At 37.7% G+C, this 24,179-nt stretch overlaps 1 protein-coding gene across 2 annotated transcripts; it reads left to right on the top strand.

Annotated features, from left to right (window-relative positions):
- The first annotated feature begins 1,166 nt into the window (after positions 1 to 1,166).
- On the top strand, positions 1,167 to 22,579 carry LOC121410835 (centrosomal protein of 78 kDa-like). Of its 2 annotated transcripts, none has more exons than XM_041603154.1 (11): positions 1,167 to 1,346; positions 6,811 to 7,064; positions 7,465 to 7,640; positions 8,550 to 8,726; positions 13,207 to 13,381; positions 14,839 to 14,952; positions 17,499 to 17,563; positions 19,048 to 19,319; positions 19,771 to 19,981; positions 20,494 to 20,756; positions 21,229 to 22,579. In XM_041603154.1, the coding sequence occupies exons 1-11, from the start codon at positions 1,315 to 1,317 to the stop codon at positions 22,442 to 22,444; spliced, it is 2,955 nt and encodes a 984-aa protein (XP_041459088.1). In that variant the 5' UTR covers positions 1,167 to 1,314; the 3' UTR covers positions 22,445 to 22,579. The 2 variants fall into 2 exon arrangements, with proteins under 2 accessions (XP_041459088.1, XP_041459089.1); XM_041603155.1 differs by having other exon boundaries at positions 6,814 to 7,064.
- The last annotated feature ends 1,600 nt before the right edge of the window (positions 22,580 to 24,179 follow it).

A 24,179-nucleotide genomic window follows, 5' to 3' on the forward strand; every position in this document is an offset into this window, starting at 1 on the left:
ATTTGCGAGGGTATAAAGACTAAAATGATTTCAGGCGCGGATCCAGGAGGGGGCCGAGCCGGCCCTGCCCCTATTTTTTGATAACCTGCAGAAAAAAAGTGTACTCTTTATCTTGATAGAAACTACGATAAACAGAAAGAAAAGTAAAAAAGAGATATTATACCCATGATGTGTAATTTACAGCCTCGTAACGGCCGGCCCGACCCCGAAAGGAAACAAGAAAAAGGTGAGGGGAAATATTGGAAATAGACTTTATATAAAAATTTTCGCTCGCGCTTCGCGCTCGCATTGCCTGTGTAATGAATCCCATTCAAGAGGATTAAATGACACTTCTGAAATCAAATTGCACGCAATATTTTAGCTCGCACATCAAGCTTTCATTATTTTGTTTAATTTACACAAACTTTTATATCAAAATTTTCAGCTCGCGCTCACATTGTTTGAGATGCCTGATCTCTTTGGAAATTCTTTCCAAAATTTGTCAAAATGCTCCTTTATCATGTCAGTGTATTAATCTCGTGCTTCCCGTTCGCATTTAATTGTTTGAGACACACAGCTTGTTCTTTATTTAAATAAACGCGCTTAGACTGTCCAGTTTTCAATATAAAAAATTTTGAGCTCGCGCTTTGCACTCTCATTATTTAATTGGTGATACTTGTATCCTCTTCATTAATCACTAAAAAAGTCCTAATTGAGTCTCTCTTCGCGTTACTATAATAAAATTTCGGCTCGCGCTTCGCGCTCGCATTTTTTGGTTGGATACTTTTCTTTGTTCATGATTATAAAAACTGCTCAGAATCTTCAGCTCTAAGGACATAAAACATCAAATAATTTTAGCTCATTATGAGATACCTTATCTTGTTTATTCATTAAAACTAACATATACTCAAAACTACAGTCTTTAGCTAGGACTACCCCCAGAAAAACCAACAACAAAAAATAGATTATAGCGGCCAATCGAGGAAAAATGTTGATGAAAATATTTTTCGCCCCCCCCCCCCTATTGGCGAAATCTGGATCCGCCCCTGGCTTTATTAAAAAATTTACTATTGCCTAAGCCGAGGGGGTATATCACTATCAGTAGTGAATTTTAGTACAGCTAGCTATAACTGGCGGGGATTGCCCTCGAATCTTTTAAAGGTTAGGGCGCCGTCTACGACTGAATTCTAAATCGAAATCGCGCCTTGTTGTCGAACTTCAAAATATTAAAGAGAGCACTACATGTATCTTCGTTTTTCTTTTACTGGCTATGGCAGAAATAAAAACTAGTTTCAAGGGATGTGAACCACCATCAGTGATCTAGAGTACTGGTATATGTCGTATATGTTCAACGGTGATGTCATGGCGTAAGTATGAGGAGATGAGAGTAAAAAATGGATGTCATTGTGATTGTCAGGAAACAGAGAGAGTGGTAAAACTATCATTCGAAATGAGTTCGTACAGAATCCAATGAAATGACCACCAAAGTGTCTGTATAAATAAAAAATATGTGCCAAATGATTCTGGAAGAAATTGTGTAATTGCTGAGAAATTAGCAAATAAGCAGGCATTATCGTGATATAGGTAACCACCATTCACTTCATACAGCAGCGCTTTATTCAGTCACACGCACGGTTCCCTATTTCCACCTCCATTCACTTTGTATGGCAGTGTATCCTATTGCCGGACACCTTTATTTCAGTGCTTTAAAAATGACAACTAGAGGAAATACAATCAAGAAAAATTATCACTTGCTGTTCCAAATATTCTGAAAATTATGAATATGACAAAATTATTTTATATTTTCCAACCGTTTTCTTTGCACCGCACTTGCCGCATACCCTTCACGAAAAACAATTCTTTTCGTGGACGACGTGGGTGACAAATTACATCATAATTCCGGACGCGCGCCGGATGGGTAAAAATATTCTTGATTATATTGATGTAAGAAAGAATTGCGTGTGATTTTTTCATGATATATCATATCATGAGTAAATTCTAAGTTTTTGTTTGCTTTCTTATGTCGATTCTGAACAGATCTTTGTAATAAATTTGTGTTTGCTAACCAATTTCATTTTATCGCGCGTTTGATATGGCACTTTCCAGTATTAATGCTCGTTCATATCGTGACCCCCCCTCAGTCATCAAGTTCGATCGATGCGCTGTCGATCGTCGACGACTCTCTAGATCTATCACGGTAAACCTCGCGCACGGCCGGACTACCGAGTACCTTGAGAACTAGCCGTCGACGATCTGAGCGATGGAGCGGACGAGATTAAAATTCGGCAAATAATTAAGCCCGTATTTCCATCAGAAAATAGATCAATTGGGATCAATAATGCAAAACTATGTTATAATATAAGATATTTTAAGCGTTTTCTGTCATTTTGGAGAAAAATAAGGTAAAAGTTGGATTTTTTTGCCTTGTTTTTGCAATCTTCTTTGAATTGATCTGTGAAATTGATCTGCGGAAGTCTTACGGAACGAAATTGATTTCATACGCAGTAATATGCGCGTCCGGAAATATGATAGTGCCGGTAATACAATACGTGCCTATACACAAATGCGCGTACACAAATCTATGAGTGGTTTCCAAGACCACAATTTGGCCAATAAGCACATGATTTGGATAATAAAGCATTAGGTTGATAGTGACATTCAGAGCACTCAGCTCATCCAATGAACAAGGTTACACAGAGCTACCATTGATTACCAAGTACCACTTGTTCACTGCAACCATCCTGCCTGGGTAAGCGATGAATTCCAATGACCGGAGTTAGAAATGAATATTCATTATGAATGACGTATTCTGTGAATCCCGGGGGTGTTGAATTTCGGGAAGTGAAGAGTCATAGCAGTATCATAGCGCGCGTAATTTGATAGGGTTGTAGAGACGTACAAACTATTATGTGGTGCCAAAGAGAACTCGTTTGGAGAACGGTGTAGAGAAATATGTTGGTTACCAGCTTATTTTAATTTGTCTTCTCGATCTCGGTAGGTAGGTAAAATATTTTAATCACTAGAATACCGTCTAGGTAGCTACCTCAGCTCAGGCTCTGATACCTATAAGGCTAAGACTAGTTCTGGCTCAGTATATATACTAAGTAGGTCTAGCTAGCCAGCTAAGTCTAGCTGCTATTTAGGCCTATCTCTCAAACTTGACCCTCAGCTCAAGGGTATACCCAGATTAAAATATTTTACCTACCTACCGAGATCGAGAAGACAAATCAAAATAAGTCTGGTAAACAACATAAGTTCTCTACACCGTTCTCCAAACGAGTTCTCTTTGGCACCACATAATAGTTTGTACGTCTCTACAACGCTATCAAATTACGCGCGCTATGACACTAGTCTGCTGGGCAAACCCTTCACTCGAAATAAGGGTCTGAATGTGCAGCCTACTCATGCCTTGTGTACTGAACAGCAAGTTTTGTATGTGCTATAGTCTGTGCGTGGAGGCACACTTGTTGATCAAAGTTCCAATGAGGGTCTGTGCCTGCAGACTACTATGACACTGCTATGACTCTTCAATTCCCGAAATTCAACACCCCCGGGATTCAACAGAATACGTCATTCATAATGAATATTCATTTCTAACTCCGGTCATTGGAATTCATCGCTTACCTCCTGCCTGTGGGGAATAGGACTATGGTATGCCAATGCTGTACATAGCACACACTTTGAAAAATCATTAAAATATCACTTTTGTGACCAAAATTACTCATTTCCATACAGTTGCAATTTATTTTTCATTAGTAACTTGGGAATAATTTTTGTATTCACCAGAGCGCTCAAAAACTTGAATTTGGGGCATATTTTTGTGTACGCCCTCTATTGGTGGAAAGTAATATGGCAAGAAAATTTTCATTTTTCAATCTCTATATTTAATTAAGAAAAAAATAATTTCAAGAATTAAATTTACATAAGAGCCAAGTTATAAGGAATGCTCCCCAGGGAGTGGAAATTGTGCACTTTTCGTGCTTGATTGAAATGAATCCAATGACCGGGGTAATAATATGCTGTAACGCGCTTTGAGCCATTCTGGGAAAAGCGCTTTATAAAAATTGGCTATTATTATTATTATATGATGAATGCCTGTAATGAAAACTGACAGTGTAAGAAAAACAAGCATTTGTCCCATATAAAAAGAGAAATTAAGCCAAACATTGCCACCATTATTTTGCCACACATGGAGATATAACTGAGAACAAGGTTATATTATAACCTTGTTCATTGAATGAGTGCCAAGTACAAGTCTCACGCATTATGCGTGAGACTCAAGCATTTTGGACTCTTGTTCATCCCCTCAAATCTCTGTCTCACGCAACTATCACAGCCTATCCCCATATACATTGTACACAATGTCTGTGATCTCACTGAGATTCACAGAAAATCTCACGCGTAGCTGGTCTTTCAACTTGGCATCTCTGACTGAGGTTATGATATAACCTTGTTCCCAGTTACATCTCCATGTGTGACAAAATAAGGGTGGCAATGTTTGGCTTATTTTCTCTTTTTTGTGGGACAAATGCTTGATTTTCTTACACTGTCAGTTTTCATTACAGCTATTCATCATATAACTTGGCTCTTATGTAAATTTAATTTTTTCAATTATTTTTTTCTTAATTAAAAATAGAGATTGAAAAATGAAAAATTTCTTGCCATATTACTTTTAACCAATAGAGGGCGTACACAAAAATATGCTCAAAATTCAAGTTTTTGAGTGCTCTGGTGAATGCAAAAATTATTCCCAAGTTACTAATGAAAAATAATTTGCAACTGTATGGAAATCAGTAATTCTGGTCACAAAAGTGATATTTTATTGATTTTTTAAAGTGTGCTCAATGCAGCATTGGCATACCATAGTCCTACCTGTACCTGTAGATTCTCCACAGGCAGGATGGTAGCAGTGAACAAGTGATTCAGAGCAATAATTAATACTGTTCCACATGCGTTTATCTGTGTTGGTGATCTTCAGTTCAGTGAACATTTTTCAGCAAATTCAGTGAGGGTAGATTTCACAAACACAAAGTTCAGTTTATGTAACTGTACCAGATCTAGATCCTCGATGATATACTGACAATTAAGCCTGCTTTTACAGACGTGCTCGTGAAATCAGTGTTTACTACTGGCATAGCCAGGCGGCTTCTAGAGAGTAAAAATCATTTACTGACTTAGATCTAGATTCTAATCTAAGCCAGGTATTCCTATCCATTCAAGTGCGTGTAGGCCGCCAAAACCTAAAACTTTCTCCCTGAGATCTAGCCCTAAATCATGTACATAGGATGCAACTTCATTTTCGACATTTCTGCGCAATTTATAACGAGAGAGTAAAATAGCTTAATCTCTTACTCTTCACCCGTATTTCACTCCGTGTCCATCTTCCGGTTATCCTCAAAATTGGTGATTTTGGGCCAGTATCTTTTTCCTCACACGTATTATTCATGGCCGATTTTTAAAACATCACATGCGATCGGTCGTAGGTCAAACCGATCGCATGCGATGTTTGAAGATCTCACCTTTTGGGCTTCAATATTTGTATAAATCTCAAAAAAGCTTTGGTCCACAAAGTAAGATCACACTTTTTCAGGGTGGTTTTGCAGCACAGCACGCATTCGTCGATCAAAATAGAATTTTTAGATCGCGATTTCGGCGAAACCCCTTGACTGACTTCGAATTTTTCATTAATAATTTTATAGTTTACGACTTTGCCGTCAATTTTATAGCTATTATTTCAATTGGTTTTGAAATGTGAATATTTTGTGAATGAATTTTAGCCTGATGAATATTTTTGAAACGTCTGTGAAGATTGGACAACCCATCAAACTGGTCACTTGTTTTATGTTCAAATGAAATGAAATTCCTAGATATACAGTACTTTCTAGATTCTCAGATTCTAGTGAAATCTCTTGAATCTATCTGCTGTATTGTAGCGTTACTGGTCAGAGAATTGGGATTGTCCCAGTTTTCAAACATTTCTCCACAAATAAAGCTAGGAAAGATCCTTCACCTGTCAAGGGCGGACGCCTGACCATGCGCTAGTCAATTCATTACAAGATTATTGGAAGATGGCAAGTCATGAAGTGTTGCAGATTGCACACCATACTACTGATACAAAGAACATAACATCACAGAATAGTGTGTCAGATGGTTCCCAAGATCTGAAACTAGATCAATTTGTCGTCGGTCATCCGAACCATCGTATCACACATACGACGGTGCAAACCCATTTCAGAGAAAATCGACTACAAAGTTTACTATAATTTCACACTTAGTTCCCCAGCCTTACAACATATTCATTGCTAAAAAAATACATGGTTGAAAAGACCAAGAAAATTGCTTGACAATGGTATCTTTATATTTACACAAAACTAAGAATCAGAGAAAATATCGCAAAAGAGCTACATGCTTGTAATTTTGGTTTGAGCAGCTTAGATATTTTCTGTACAAAAAGGCCATAGGGAAAAAGCAATACAATGTTTTGGCTGACCGCACGCATTGAAATTGTGGTCAGTCAAAACGCCATATCGCTGTGTTACAGTACACGTTTCCAATGGGATTTGCGCATTTTATTTAAAATTTACATGGTATCGCCGTGAAAATCCATATCTCAGAAAATAGAATAAATTGCTGCCTAGAAATTTAGTTATGTATAGAGTAGGACTTGTACTTTCATTTTCTGCTAAAATCTCAAAATCAATTTTTCGACCAAAACTGACTGATACTACAGTAAGGATGACCGCTGATGAGTTTTGCTTTTTCCCTTTTTTTTATGATCACATCTTTTCACTTATCTATTTTGAACATGAATCATTTTGTTCATTTTTTCAGAAGTATGATAGAGAGTGTTAAAGCGAGACGGAGAGGGGCTCAGGACTTTGAAGGCTACTATAGCCAGCTATGTGCTCTTCAAGATTCATGTCCATTGACAGCGGTCAAGGCCCACCTGGATGATGGCATCCTGGATCTTAATGCTGATAGGGTAAGGCAGCCTGACTGGATGCCTATTCTCAATGCCTTACGTATCAACAGAAGCCTTCAGTTCGTAGCATTTAGGAGTTATTATCAGAGTGCCAAACAGGATGGTGAGTGCTTCTCTATTTTGTGTCCATCACACTGATGAAGCAAACAAAAGTACAAAACAAAATTGATGCACAGTCCAACGAGGTAGCTATTCAAAGTTGAGATTGGTTTGATGGTGTGACTGAGGTCACTGGAGTCGTCAATATGATTTGATTGTAGGCGGCCAAAAATTTCATTGACCAATGACCATTACTTATGATTTGTAATACTTAAGACAGACAGTCAAGAGATATTTCTAATAAATAAACGAATATATTTTTGGCCAGAAAGACATGTCAGAAGTTTTGCCTTATATCTGAAGCTTTATGTGTGTAAGTCAGTAACAAAATAATTTTCTAGATGTGATCCATTTCAAATACTTATGCCATCATTCTTGTACAATTTCCTTTTCCTTTGCCTTAGACTCGAGATCACATTTACAGACACAGGTTCGTCGACCTCCACCGATCAGGTCAAGAGACATTGCGCATCGTCTGTGCATTGCATTAAGGGAATGCCTAGCTAACAGTGAACAGTTACAACACTTAGAGTTACAGGGCTTGTTGCTGAGGGAAAAGAATGTGGTATCACTATGTAAGGTAAGTATGGCTCTAACATTTATTTAGGTTTCTTTGACATGTATGCCAACAATCTTAATTGTCCAGGCTTATGTCGAAAGGGTGGGTGCTGTCGCGTTAGGGTGCGTCAACGCGAACGCGAAGATTCGTCCAAAGCCCCCCCGGTTTGGCCGAAAGGGTGCGTTGGGAGCGCCACGTCGCGTCGCGTTCACTGGAACGCGCCCTTTCGACCAAAGCCCCCCCCCCCGGTTTGGACGAAAGGGTCTGTTTAATAATAATGAATAAATAAATACAAATATTTATATATGTTATATTATATGTTCCTATGCAAATTTCACATATCACTCGTCTTTTTTGTTTGTTCAGCTTTCTTATAAATATTTGTATTTATTTATTCATTATCATTAAACACACCCTTTCGTCCAAACCGGGGGGGGGGGGGCTTTGGACGAAAGGGCGCGTTCCAGTGAACGCGACGCGACGTGGCGCTCCCAACGCACCCTTTCGGCCAAACCGGGGGGGCTTTGGACAAAAGGGCGCGTTCGCGTTGACGCACCCTAACGCGACAGCACCCACCCTTTCGAAATAAGCCAATTGTCCATCACCATAAAGTCATTGTGTTACTTTCAATGAAAATGTAAGTTGATTTTGATATTTTGTCCCATTTATGTTAAATAGTGTAAAGAAATGAGATTATTTAGATAATTATCTTGCTTAAGATCAAGCTAGGTGCCAATTGTGATAAAACTGAATTTAGACAATTTGTGTTCTGGGACTGCACTGTTCGGAAATTAAAGTTTAAGAAATATAATTTGTTTGTTCTTGTTTTGTAAGGAAAATAGTCAATACAAATAACTGTTAGTCACATGCAGCAAACTGTCAGTTCAAGACCTTTTTCATTTGTCAATTATTATTCCACTAAAATTGCAGGGGCTGGCAAAGAGCCGATGCCTACAGCACCTGTCTTTAGAATATTGCCGCATTGGAGATAGGGGTGTTGAAGTGCTATGTCAGTGTATCAAGAATGCACCAACCATTGTGTCTCTCAACCTCACAGCAGCTGGACTCACTTGGAAGAGTGCAGATATGATAGCAAAGCTGGTCAAGGTGTGTACAATACATTCTTAGATGAAACAAAATATGAGAATGGTGGTAGCAAACCATGCAAGCCTTGAAATAAGCGGGCGCTGAGAACTAATTTGCGCTCATAAAGCCCTCCAAAATCAAAATTACTATAAACAAATTTGCGTGTGGTTCACCGTTATATTGTTTTAATTGCCCCTGGTTCCAGAAAATTGCCCTCGGTTCCTGTAAAAAGCCTGTGAGCCGGGGGCAATTTTTATTGAAAAATTGCCCCTGGTCTGCAGCTGCTTATTTCAAGACTTGAAACCATGTATCCATTGCAGAGAGATAGCAATGCAGTTCTTGATCTTTCTTCCATAAGAGGCATTTAGTTTGGTAGCCTGTCAAGCAAACTATCTCTATCACACAGACACAACGTCATAGTGCAAGAGTGCATTTGAGCGTAAATAATGTTGTAAGATACCAATAATAAGTCGACCAAAGTGAATATTAAGAGCTTGAAAATTCACTACCTAAGCCTTAAAATGATATATAATATGTTTAAATTGACCAACAATAATCATTACGAGTACTTGATTGAATGCAGAGGAAAATAAGAAGAAAGCAAGGTTTGAAGTTGGGTTTCACTCAAGCATGAGATGTGCATACTGTGTAATCTTAGTGAAACTTCCAAGCAGTCTGAAAAAAATATTGTCCAAGAAACCCTCATATCTTTTCTTTTATTCAACTTCACGACTTCAAATTTTTACAGTATGAAGAAGAATTGTTCTTTTAGATGATTTTTTTTCTTCTAATTTTTGGTTTTTGGAGACTAAATTATTATTTTGGCTATTTACAGAGAACCTTGCCTGGTGATTTATGGTGGTTTTGGGGTGGTAGGTCTCATATGTTTCAAATTGAAACTTATGAATTTGAATGCAAAGAGTGATGCCGGAAGAATGCATGCATTCCACAGTCAGATGTGCAAATACAGCTGCACATTGTTGGCGTCAGCCTTGCAAGTAACCAGGATTTCATTTTGGAGCGGGCGGTAGACTGACGCAAAGGGTGCCCCCTAGGGAGCGTGCTCCCTAGGGGGCACCCTTTGCATCCTGTGCAAAGGTTTTGATGTTTCATCAAATTGAAATTAAAATGCGCCATCTCTCTAATCTCTAGTACCTATATCAGATCCAATTCAGTTGACATTATGGTGATTTTGAACCTTGTTTTCAAAAGTTATTGTGAACGCACAAAAAAGGGATAAAATGGAGGAAATTACAATAATAATTACCCCTTTGCGCTGAAGCTAAAGCATTTTATCAATTTTTTTTAAGAAAAGGATCTCAGGAAAGGGAATTCTCCAAGCCATATTGAATGCTACCCTTGTAAAGAACAGATTTGATTACAGAAAATTTAGCGACAGTGCATATCTTTAACTCGCAAAACAGAGGAGAACAGGGGTTTATGAAGGGAGGAAGATCTTCCTCCCTGCGTAGAGCATTGAAACTCTGAAGTTTGAAAGGGCGAACATTTCATCAAATGCGAATATAGTAATACCCACATCAGCTTTGATTATTCAACTTCTTTACAAGGAAAATAGAGTGCATAAATGGGATACTTCTGTGATTTATCAAAATTGTATTTAAAAAAGGGATGAGTAAAATATCTTTGACTCATCCTGAAGCGCTTCATTTTGAATGATTAAGAAACTTAAGTTTCATTCAAAATTTCAAACTGAGGGTGCAAACAGGACAAGGAGATGAATGTGCAGGGAAATGACATGAAGTTTCATAAAATTTACTAGAAGTGTTGTACTTTTTTATCATTATGACACAAATTTTATACCTTCCTCTTTTTAAATGAGAATCCTGTTTGCCCTTAAATTAAGGTTTTCTAGTAATGAAAAGCGGGGTAAGTGGCCTATATGGGGTGATGGCAGAAATTGATATAAAGATTTTACCCACCCGGAACCGATCGACCAGAATTACAGAAATGTTGCGTGATCAATATGAAAAACATATACTTAGGCCTATAGCCTTTCTCTAATTCCATGCCCTAATGTATATTTGAACTTTTGAAACAGTTTAATCCGAAAGTCAAGGTGGAAAAGAGGAGTTAGAGAAAGGATGAGGGGAACAAAGAACTGCAATGTTGCTATTTAACAGTGCAAAGCGCGGAAGCAAAATTTACATACTGGTATTCAAATTTAGAGCGAGAGTGAAGTCGTTTTGTTAAGGTCCTAATTCTTTGTAGAAAAAAATAAATGAATTAAAAGAAAGGCCCATAAAGCTACCATTCTTCCATTTTCACTTCGCTTGTTTCCCCCTTTTTTTTCTTGGGAATGTTTTTTGGGGGAGTGACTGCCTCACCCCCCTCCCCCCACTCCCGGTGGGGTCACTCAATATGACTTGGGGACCGCATGACCGTTACCAAAATCGCGGGAAAAGGGGTCAATTTCACGGAACGTCCGCGGACAGAACTCTCCTCGAAGTAGTGAAAATAGGGGTGCTCACTGTCCTCGATCTGATGGAAATAGGGGTCAGGAAAAAGGGGAGAACGATTACGGGAAGTAAAATCCGTCGCCGAGTCACCAGCCGCAGAGGGTGCGCGCATCATGCTCTGTATCTTTATATGGACAAATCTACATTTATTTTTACAAAGAATTCTACTTTTCTTATTTTTCAAGAAAAATAAAGTTCTTTTGGATTATTATGACTTGGCTCTTGGTCATCTTTAAGGACTGAGCACTCTGACGCCCGAAATGGAATTTCCTCTGAGGAAAGGGTGTTAAATGCCCTGTCCTTGAAATACGTTAAATAGGGGTAAATTTGCGAAATGGGCAAAAGTGTCCTTATAATCTTATAATTAGGGGTGTTTCAAGGTACCATTTTACCGCAATTTTGTCCTTGTTTTGCATGAAAATACGGGGGTAAATTTCACAAAATGTCCTTGAAATTGACTGCAATAGGGGGTCACTTGCATTTGTGGTAACGGTCATACGTGTCCCCCTCTGCGGCTGAGTGACCCCACCGGGCCCCCACTACGTGCCTGGCGTCAGCTACAAATAATTGTGGGGAATTTCTCTGATTTTCAGACAGTCATCAACCACTGGAATAAATAAATTTATTGGCTAAAAGGAATTTTGCCTATTTCTACCAAAAAATTCTCTTCAAAGGCATATCCTATACTAGCTTAAAATTTTTCCTAAAACTATTAACATCAAAGGATAAACTCATTGGATTGTTACATTAAAAGAGCAAATGTCTCATTTTTGTCTCACCTGCGAAGCAAAGTGAGACTATAGGCGCCGCTTTTCCGACGGCGACGGCGGCGGCGGCGGCGGCGGCGGCGTCAACATCAAATCTTAACCTGAGGTTAAGTTTTTGAAATGACATCATAACTTAGAAAGTATATGGACCTAGTTCATGAAACTTGGCCATAAGGTTAATCAAGTATTACTGAACATCCTATTAGAGTTTCATGTCACATGACCAAGGTCAAAGGTCATTTAGGGTCAATGAACTTAGACCATGTTGGAGGAATCAACATCGAAATCTTAACCTGTGGTTAAGTTTTTGAAATGTCATCATAACTTAGAAAATATATGGACCTAGTTCATGAAACTTGGACATAAGGTTAATCAAGTATCACTGAACATCCTGCATGAGTTTCACGTCACATGACCAAGGTCAAAGGTCATTTAGGGTCAATGAACTTTGGCCGAACTGGGGATATCTGTTGAATTCCCATCATAACTTTGAAAGTTTATGGATCTGATTCATGAAACTTGGACATAATAATCATCAAGCATCACTGAAAATTTTGTGCAAGTTTCAGGTCTCATGATTAAGGTCAAAGGTCATTTAGGGTCAATGAACTTTGGCCGAATCAGGGGTATCTGTTGAATTACCATCATAACTTTGATAGTTTATTGGTCTAGTTCATTAAACTTGGACATTAGAGTAATCAAGTATCACTGAACATCCTGTGCACGTTTCAGGTCACATGACCAAGGTCAAAGGTCAATGAACTTTGGCCGAATTGGGTGTCTCTGTTGAATTACCATCATAACTTTGAAAGTTTATGGATCTGATTCATGAAACTTGTACATAAGAGTAATCAAGTATCACTGAATATCCTGTTTGAGTTTCAGGTCACATGATCAAGGTCAAAGGTCATGTAAGGTCAATGAACTTTGGCCATGTTGGGTTTTTTTTGTGAATCTCTGTAAGTTTATTGGTCTAGTTCATAAAAAGTGGACATAAGAGTAACCATGTATCACTGAACATCTTGTGCGAGTTAGAGTAGTATTCAAAGTCAGCACTGCTGCTATATTGAACCGCGTGATGCAGGTGAGACGGCCAGAGGCATTCCACTTGTTTATGATATATCAACAACTTTTGGAATATATCGCATCTGTGGTATAGCTGACCATAATATAAGCTTTTTGGTATAAAAATGGTATTCAGAGGCATGTTGGGGACATGGCTTATTAATACTTAAACTGATATTATTTCTTTTGTAGCATCAAGCCACCAGGAGGCATACAGAGGCATGGAAAGACAGCCTGAGATACCGCAGACCAGACCTTGATCGTATGCCAGGGATCCGAAGAATCACAATGAATAACAATCCACTCCTCAATGACAAAGGAGCTATGGCACTGGCTGAAGCACTGAAGGATGACCTCTGGCTCAAAGGTGAGGAGGGAAAACAGTATCCACTTGGTATTTTATCAGATGGTCCAATTCTCAGATTGTCTTGCATCATCATGCTTTTTGATGTTATTTGGTGTAATTACTGTTTGGTTCAACCATCACCTGGGGGGCGTTTCATGCAAGGACTTGTCAGACGTTTTATCCGACAGTTACCATAGGAACAGTGCCTCTCAGCCAATCAAAATCATGGAAAGATGTCAGATCTGACAACTTGTCGGATGAAAATATTGATGAAACGCTCCCCTGATCCAATACTCAATTGGTTTAAACTTACCATGTCGTCTAATGTCTAGGTGGTCTAATTCCACTTTGTGTCCACTTTGCACAATGATAATTTGGTTTATTATGCCTCATTCCCACTGTCTAGTGGTTCGGTGCGAATGCCATGATTGGCCTTATATAACTGATGGCGAGAATATTTAAACTATATAATTTTTTTTTTTGCTTTCAGTGGTACGATTACCATGAGTGATCTTATATGATCTGATACCAATCGATACAATTATTACACGATTACGATCACCATTTCAATCATGTGTGCGAATCCTGAAAGTGGGAACTAGGTATAGACAGTTTATCTATTCATATAGACTAAGTAGTGTGAGACCAAGTGGATATTAGACTGGGAATAAGACAAAATGGCATATGCACCAAACAGCCATTAGACAAAATGGCTAGTAGTTGAACTATGATAAGCACGTGTCAGATGATAGCCAAAGAAAAGTGGACAAAGTGGGTGTAAGCCAAGTGGCAATTTACTTAATACCATGATGCATAGGCAAGGAATCATTTCACTCCTCAGAATTGATAAGCAGCCTCAGGTTTTAGAGAAAAGATGTCAACAAAGTTATGTACTGTCATATGTAAAAACCTGCTGCACTAAAGACATTATGTGCAGCAGCAACTAAACATACTGTACAAAATAAATTGTTGTCTGATATAATGGAGATTATTCCTTGCCTGTGTGCAAAGGTACTGGTCTTCATTGATAGGTGATCTTTTATACTCTGCAGGTTCCTGTAATTAAAATCTGCGAAAGATGAAATGTCTTTATTTGGTTATTTCAAGTACAGTGAGTATTGCTGTTTAGAATGTGAATCAGGATTAGTGTTGATAGTTTATTCCATCACTTCAAACAGAGCATTGTCAATGTTTGTTAGTGTTTAAGGTATGAACATCTACAACAACTTCCACTAAAATTGACACTACCATTTTAAATTTGTTGGGGTGTGGGGGTCGTTGAGCATTGCTCAAACAATTTTTCAGTTTAAAATTTCCAGGAGATATAATTCACTGTAGTTGTATAACCACCTAATTCCTTTTTTTAGGAAGTTAAATTGTCATGGTCATTGGAAAAAATGTGAAATACCATCTTCACCATCTTGTTCTAGTTCCATATTTCTTGTGTTCATGTTATACAATTTTTGTGTTTTATTTAGCTCTGGACATGCAGCATTGTGGTATATCGAATGCAGGAGCAAAGGCATTTCTTGATACCTTGCACCAGAATACTAGTATCGTTGTACTCGACCTGAGGAGGAACCCTTTATTAGGTAAAGTGCCTTATTTTTTTTACTTTTTGTTTTGGAATAGTATTCATTTAATCCATTCAGTTCAAATCATATCAGTGATGTGTCCGAGACCGAGTCTGAGCCATGCTTATTTTATTAAGAAAGTCCTTGATTTTTTCCTGAAAACTTGTTTTCATATATTTGTCTTGGGTTCAACTGATAGAGATTCAAAGAAGAATTTACACAAATACTAGGTGTGTCAATGATGGACTTAAAAAAAAAGAAGAAAATACCACCATCCAATGAAGGGATGCTATGTAAATGACATCTGGGTTTTTTCCATGTAGTTGGGAAGCAAATTGTGATGTTTCAGTTCAATACTAATGATGACATTTATCGTTTGTAGACTTTACATTTGTATCAAGACCAAACATTTTACAGGAAATTTGGGGCCGTTTTAATAGACTAAATTTCCATGAAATTATTATGCAAAGCAGTGTATAATGCTGTTTAATGGACATGGAGTCCGTTTTGCATCGGGATATTTACATTTGGTCATAAAATTGTTGGCAAGGGAGGCCTTGCATAATTTACATCATGCCATTTTCCTGGCAAAGTACTTCCAGGTGCATTTTTTCTTGTACTTCTGTGAGAGTAATTCTAGAAGTTTTATCATGAATCTATTGTTGAATTTTGATGATGGCCCATCTGTCCATATAATCTCTTCAGTGCATCACCCTTGTCTGTGATGAGATGTATGTCCTACAAATGGTGAACAAACACAGCCGCTGTATCCTTTGACTTTTTCTTAGTATCTGAACACACCGGATAGGTTTTGCATGATCCATTATACATTGAAGCTGAGGTCTGCTCCACAGTGTGCTTTGAACTTCATCTTGGTATTCACATGAATAGTACATTGCAAAGTCTAGCTGAAGAACACATTTTGATTGGTCAGCATTGTCTTGATAAAATTCTTGTGCTTGGATACATTTCACATTGATATGATGTACAATCCGATGATAGACTTCTTCAACAAACTCCTTCAACTCCCCTACACAGATGCTATGGGTCACAATCTCTTGTACATGTAGCCTTGTGTTGTTGGATAGTGCCACTATCTTAATGACACTGGCTTTGGCTGGATCTAATGATGTGCAGTGTTTTTCCTCCTTACAGAAAATGTTTTAATAAATTATCTGGAGCTATCCATGATACACTAATCCTTTGATTTGATTTGAAAAGGTTTCTGTTATTATTAAAAACCACATGGCAGCCCAAAGCTGAATTGGGTGGAAATTACATCACATAATACAGTACAACAAAATATACATATATGAATAAAACATAACATCTTTCAATCAAGAACAAAGATTGATATTAATGGAAGGAGAAAGAAATAAATAAAAAGAATAAGAAGGCTTAAAAGGAAGAATAGGGGGGGGGGTGTATGATCACAGGCAGATAAAGAAGCTGAAGGGTATGTAGGGGATGAAAGCCAATGGTTGATGGAGTAGGGATATAGAGGAAAGTGAAAAAAGGAAAAATAGAAATATAAGTCTTATGAATGCAAATACATTTTGAAATTAATAATCAAATCAAAATATAATATGGTAAATTCAAAATCCTTAAATTTAAGAAATGACACTGGACAGTATTAATGGGTTATAATGTACATAAAAGGTAGTATATTAGATTGCAGTTTATGACATCTGGTAAATCAAATTATGTTAATTCAGAAATTTGAGAGAATGTCAAAAAAAATTAAGTGGTAAATCTTTAATTCGAGTAAAAGATGAATATATTATAGTCATTATTTCAGAGTTGGGGGTACATTAAATTCATGCGAGAATGAATAAAAACTAATAAAACACAAAAAAAAGATTACGAAAAGTTGATTACACAAGATATAACATTAAAATTCATTTATAACAGACATATAAGATATGGTATTGGACTATTCCTACGTCTTTCAGTCCTGCTTTGCATGTTCCTCGTGTTATACCCATGTTTACTACACGGGGGCAAGAGGTGATGGAGCTTCGAAGAAGAGTCAAGCATAGTCTCTCTCAGTAAACTTTACACACAGAGCATACTTTCTTTGACTGAGGGAAGGTATCGTCAGGTGTTCTCTAGCATCTGCGTACCGTATATCGTGACCTAGTATAATCCGGCGTGCACGTTTTTGGATATGTTCCAATGACTCCTGCATCTTTGTGATGCCGCTTGACTTATTATTATATTTCTAATCTTCTTGCACTTTGCCTATAATGGTTTTGAAGCAGAATTTTTTTTTTTGATTGGTAAAATTAATGGAAACCAACAATTCTACTGCCCCCCCCAAAAAAAAAAAAAAATCTCTGACTTTTATTCTCACAAAGCTCTGATTTCAGGGTAAAATATTACACTACTTTTGACTTTCTGGTAAAAACATGTTTTGATTGTTTCATTTTATCAAGTTCTTGTGTGGAATCACCATACTTCAACTTTGCAATTTTATATTGATGCAGGGAGAGGGATCTATGATAAGCTTGAGCAATAAATGTTCCTCCCATGTAAACTGCTTCTTCTCTTCCCCTTATCTCTAGACCAAGACCTCTTGAAAGCCATCATAGAACAGGTCATGATCAATTCAGGAGGACAGGAAGTAGAGGTCAGTAATTCATTCTTATTTGCAATCATCATTATGTAAATGTCTCATTTGTACAAGAGATTGAATGCTTTGTATATCAGTACAACAGGTCCCCTTATTTCATTTAGCAACTTGTGTGTATCATTTGTTCTACAAACAAGGTCAATCGGGTCAATTAACTATTTTTGGGGGGTGGGGGTATTTGTGGAATCGTCATCATAACTTTAAAAGTTTATGGATCTAGTTCATGGAACTTGGTCAAAAGAGCAACCATGTATCCTTGAATACCCTTTGCTGTTTCAGGTCACATGACCAAGATTAAATTATTATTTTATTATCATTGTTATTTATTTTGGCAATGAAAACTATAAGAAATTGGTACAGTGTAGTACAACACATAACATAACAGAGTATAGATTGAGCACCCACTGGACTGCCAGGGTCAAATAAAGTTAACTGAATTACTGTAGTCAATAAAGACCATTTGACCCTATCCAGTGGGTGCTTACATAAAACAGAAGTGGATGAAAGAGCGAGTATGAACAAAAAGGTTCAAGATCAATCATAACAGAACAACATAGGTCCACCCGATATCACTTCATCTCAACTTAGAATATCAACATTAATGAATTTAAACCTATAAATAGAATAGTCGTTACGAAAATGTAAAAATAGCAAGGACAACAGCCACGATAACAGAATCCTGTAAGTTAACCATAAGTATACCTAAATTATCCTATAATCAAAATAACATTACCAATAATACTCTGCACATCGACTTACAAACTCGGCACAGCAACAAACAGTATCCTCCGCGGCCGGGTCCATGAAATTATAGATATATCACAAAGGATCAAAGAAAACAACGAATATATGAACTGTGAACTTTAACGTAAAAAGGATCTAAGACTCTAAGATGGTCATTACTTATTTGCAATTATTACAACTATTACTAAATTAGCTGTTTAAATAAATGATGAACTCCTGCAAAGTTGAATATGGTTATTCATTACTGGGTAAGCATAAAATTGTTCCTTAGCTCATTCGTCCATGAAATAAGCGAGTTAACAACCACCCCAAAGCGCAAACTTACCGACAATTCATCCCAGTAACGGGGAAAAGAATTGATAGCTGATAGGTGAATGAACTTTGGCCGCATTGGAGGTATTGTTGAATTGGCATCATAACTTAGTTTATGGATCTAGTTCATGAAGCGTAGTCATAAGGGTAATAAAGTATGAATGATTGTTTTGAACACGTCTTAGGTCACATTATCATTGTCATGTTATTTTTGGTCAGTGGACATAGTTGTTTTCATTTGTGAATTCTTATTTGATAGCTGTTCTCAAAGTCAGCACTGCTGCTATATTAAATGGCCTTATGCTGGCAAGACTGCCAAAGGCATTCCACTTGTTATAGAAATACATGTATGAATATCCCATTGCATTTGTTTTATTATTATGCTTTCTATATGTAATCAATTAATTGGCCTCTTGTATTTTCAGTACAAATGGTTGAGAGCAAGGAGCCCCAGTGGACCATCTTCTAAGCAAAGGAACAAACGTAAAGGGAGGACCTCTTCCACCCAGATTAAAAAAGTCAGCAGCAGCAGCAGGAGCACTGTCAAAAGCTCAATTAAACCTGAGAGAAGAACCCGGTCTAAATCTGAGAGTGGGATCATCATTCACAGCTCAAAGACTGAGATGGAGCCTGTTGTAAAAAGACCTGGGCCTGGGTTTGTTCCATGGAGAACAGCTGCAAGAGCAAACCAAAGAAGGTTAGTGAATTTACACTCTTAACAATGTCAGTTTTGCATACAGCTCTCTACTGGGTAATAAGCTTCCCTATATGAGGGAATGTGCATTTACATAATTGATATTATTATGCTCACTTTTTAAAGCAAAGATAATTTTTGACAAGCTATAAGTTTCCATTTCATTTGATGTACCCTCGATACATTTTTTTTTTTAAAGCCAGATCATTGAATGTCATGATAACTGCTATAAAATGTGATTGCTTGTAAGTAAAAATAGATGGATGGATAGATATATCAATCATCTTTACTATAGACGTTGGTGAAGATAAATCTTACTCAGAGCACTATGGCATTATTTTTTTTTATCAAGATTCAGTCTGGCTGCACAGGGGTACCACCTCAGCCCTTGTGCCACTTCAATCTGGTTTAATGTTTAATTATGATAACATGGTCTTCAAAAAATCTCTTTCAGCAAGAGCATCGTTCACATTGAACCAGGAAGTCCAGATGGTTCATCTACACCCACCAGACCTGGAGCATCATCCATCCATGTACATGTAGGTAACTCCAGTGAGGTTGATACAAGCATCAAGGACAGCATTGACACACCTTCTACTCATCTCTCCACAGGTACTGGTGCTACGTATGAAGCAACCGTCAATCGAAAGATTAAGAATCTTCAGGTAGGGTGAAATGTTAAATCTTTGTTTAAGAAAAGTTTCTCTAACTCCCTTTCTATTTTTAACAGACTATCAATCTTTCATCTATCAATAATTGATTTCAAATATTTGAAAAACTAATTGAACACAATGTCCCATATTCTGATAGCAGGTTTAAAGTAGTGGTGTAAGTATGAATAGCCAATTGTTACATAAATCACTAGCAGTAGAGATATCATATTTCAGCTCATTTGGCTCTCAAATCATTCATAATTGTCTAGGAAGTATATCGATGAATCAGGAAAGAGCACAGTAAACATAAGAAACAGTCAACTTAATAAAAAATTTGATACATTTGGCTTCCCATACAACCACAACTTTAAACCTGAGTTTAAGTTAAACCTGACTTCAGGATACGGGCCACTAGGTTGAAGATGAATAGTGTATGCTAGGGTGTTAGAAATATATTGTCTCAAATCTCCTTCAAGCAAGGGATCTAACACTTTATAAAATAATAAACCTTTCATTTGACACAGGTTGAAGCTGAAGAGCTGCGACGACGTCTGTACATTGAGAGCAAGGCAAGGGCAGCCTCTGATGAACGTGTGATTGAGCTAGAGGTTGAGAATAGTCGCTTGAAGCACCAGCTTCAGCTCCTTGAGGCTAGGGGTCCTACCTCACCTCTCAAGAAGGGTGGACAAGTGGAAGAAGAGAATGGGGAGGATGAGGCATTGCTAGAGAGCATTGAAGAGTCATTCCAGAAATTCCATAGCTTCCTTGACCTTCTTAGAGATGCTGGGTGAGTGTGTTTGAATAGTCCTAAAGCATTTCAAAACCATGAGGATGTATAAACAGCTGGCCCTAAAAAAACCCCTGGTAATCAGCCTTTGGTGAGTTCAGGCATTTAATAATCATCTATCAGAGGGTCATGTGCTAGATTTTTAGTCATTTTATGATTTCCCTCAGTAACAGATTTATCCACATTGCACTGCACACAATTGTGGAGAAAGGAATGGGTACCTGGCAGGGTTTAGATCTTGAATACTTGTAATACACCTGTACCTGTAAGGCTGCTCAGCTATGTCAGGGGTACTAATATGATACCATGTCTTGAGCAAAGTAGAATAGTAGGTGTGCTATGCAAATGGACCTAATATTATTTTCATCATTACTACATTCATTTTAGACAAAATCAAATTAATCAGAAAAGAATAAGTCCTCCACATTGATCCGAAGTAATTAATAAAACTTGTTTCTTTGATTTATTTCAGTCTTGGTCAACTGTGTACATTAGTGGGACTGAGCACTCAAGACATTAGTCATCCTACAGTGAAATCTATCTTGAAGAACCACCAACCATCAACTCAATCGGGACCAGCTTCATCATCAGCACAACAAACACATAGTGTCTACCAGCCTGGAAACTTGATCTATTCTAATCATCCAATTCAACCATCTCCTTACAATGTCCCATTCGGAGCAATGGGTCCTCTGTTGCCTGTGATGTTGTATCCAAATCAGACGTCTTCCCCAGGAGCTGGTAATGTGAACTTCCAACAAGCCCTTGGGGCACAACCAGTGAACATGGGTATCTATCCCCAAATGATGAGTACATACCCACAGCAAATGCCTATGATGCAGGGTCAGATGCCTCAAGTGAACCAACCTTTGGCACCACAACTACATATGTATCAGCAACCTATGCAACCAGTACTTGCCAATCAACAGTCATCCTCTGCAGGAATTTCAAATGGAGGTCTTCAGCCTGTCACATCCAGTACTTCACAATCCAAACAATCAAGAGTGGACAACACATCCACATCAGGGGCATCAACTCAAGTGACTGTATCTAGCCAAAGACCTATTCCAGTTACGTCGAAAAGTGAAAGCATTCCTCTGGAATCCATGTCCAGCACAGAGGGTGTGTTTATGCCAAGTGTCGTTCAGATCTCTCAAGGATCAGGCATGTCAGAAGATAAAAAACAGCCAACCAGTGGAACTACCCTACCAACAGTTTTATCAAAAGCAGATAGACAGGTATCACCTGAAGTTGATGAAAGAGATGGACAAAACAAAGAGGATTCCCTTCATGATCATCCAGGAAGTCACAAAGGCAGTCCCCTTGCTCTGGGTGAAGAACTTGGCCTTCAGAAGGTTGAAGATTCTTTTGAGTCAGACATTGGAAACATCAGACAAATGACTGAACTTGACTTTGGTGAGAGTATTGATTCCACACCTAGAATACCTGACACTAAATACTCTAAAGACAGTCCAAGGGTAGAGAGTGCCACACCCACCAAAGGTATTGGATCTCCTACAGAGTCTGATCACTCTGGAAGAGGGCCTCCAAGGGGTGCAAGCCCCATTCAAAGTTACTCCGAGGACTTTGAAGGTGAAGCTGATGAGGATGAAAGTGAGATTGAAGAAGATCTTTTCAAAGATTCAGAAGGCAGTTTACCAGGATTAACCAGTGATGATGAATTCTAAACAACTGTACATGACAGGGAAAAAATGAGCATGATAACTTTGTATGACTCTTATTTATTATTAAACTACAAATTAAAAGCAATGAACAGATATGATACTGTACAATTGACCAAGATTTAAATTCAAATTTTCAGAGTGGTTTTTAACTATAAATAGACTAGCAGAGCTGCCAAGTAGTACTGATTTTCTGTATTTAGTACTAAAAACAGAGAATACTGACTGTTTCATGGAAAATACTGATTTCTTAAGTTTCAGTTTATGTGTATGTGTTGTCCTATAGTATTCCTGTGAAAATACTTATTCCCTCACCAAAATACTGATTTTAAGCCTTAAAAATACTGAAATGTTCTTGTTCACATTGGCAGCTCTGGACTAGGCTATTTTGACTCCTAAGAAAACAGGGGGGGGCTTCTTCATCCCCCATGTTTTCTCTTAGGAGTCGAAAAAACAGCCCCCCCCCTTTGATCTCGGCTGTTGATTGCACGATTGCAACAAAATTGGCATGCGCATTACCCATGCCATGGCATAATCTAATAAACTATATTTTCAGCCTTGAAAATACTGAAATGTTCTTGTTCAGATTGGCAGCTCTGGACTAGGCTATTTGACTCCTAAGAAAACGGGGGGGGGGGGGGGGGCTTCTTCAGCCCCCCCATGTTTTTTCTTAGAAGTCGAAACAGCCCCCCCCCCCTTAGATCTCGGCTGTTGATTGCACAATTGCAACAAAATTGGCATGCGCGTTACCCATGCCATGGCATAATCTAATAAACTATGAGATCAAATTCTGCAAAAAAATCTGATTGCTAATTAATTATGCTTATCTATGCATAAAATCAAAAGTTTGCTCTAATTAACTAAATAATTTTTTAAATAAATCATTTTTTAGAGCAAAATAGAACTGCTTTGCAACGTCATATTAGTAAATTCAATCTATGTATGAATTAGATCTCAGAGTATTTCTAACATATTTGTTTTGTTTTTTTAACATTGCCTACTGGTGATCTATGGAGATTGGCAAACCTTTGTGGGAATACATAAATTCGGTGTCACCAAAGAGTTTGAAATTGAAAATAAAATTAAAATCAGGTTAACAACTAAATTTCTTTATTTATATCAAACTTTCATGTGATAGCAAACTATCAACCAAGTGGTACTATGTAAATAAGTTACTTGGCTGGATTTCTCAGGTTTCTGCATGAATTTATAGCCTGCATTTAGTGTTGCATTATGTATGGGCATGATCATATTTGCTCTGTTCTGTTTGTTTGCAACTTGTAATTACTTGGCAGGTGTTAGCTCCATCTCAGGACGAGTAGCAAAGAATATATTTGACACATAATGCAACAATATATTGTAACAATATGGTAGATAAGTTGCAGAAATGAATGAGATGTCTTGCACAGTATATTATTTACAAAGTCCCACTTGGTTAATTAAGATATAATATGAAATATCTATTAATGAAATTAAGCACATAAACTGGTTACTTTTTCTTTGGAGACACTGAATTTCTATTACATTATACACCAATGGGCAGAAATTTGCACTGGTGACCCGCAGCATCGGTCAGCATCAATACCAAAGCAGATCGAACTGTTTTACTGGGGCCTAATATGACATAATCTCTCAGCTTCATAGGTGTAGTAATCCAAATGCACTTGTAACCAGTAGGTGTTTGGATGATATGGACAATATCATGTTAAATTTGTAGTATTTGTAGTGTATACTTGGGTCA

Source organism: Lytechinus variegatus, chromosome 3, assembly GCF_018143015.1.
Source record: "Lytechinus variegatus isolate NC3 chromosome 3, Lvar_3.0, whole genome shotgun sequence".
In the NCBI taxonomy this organism is placed as follows: domain Eukaryota; kingdom Metazoa; phylum Echinodermata; class Echinoidea; order Temnopleuroida; family Toxopneustidae; genus Lytechinus; species Lytechinus variegatus.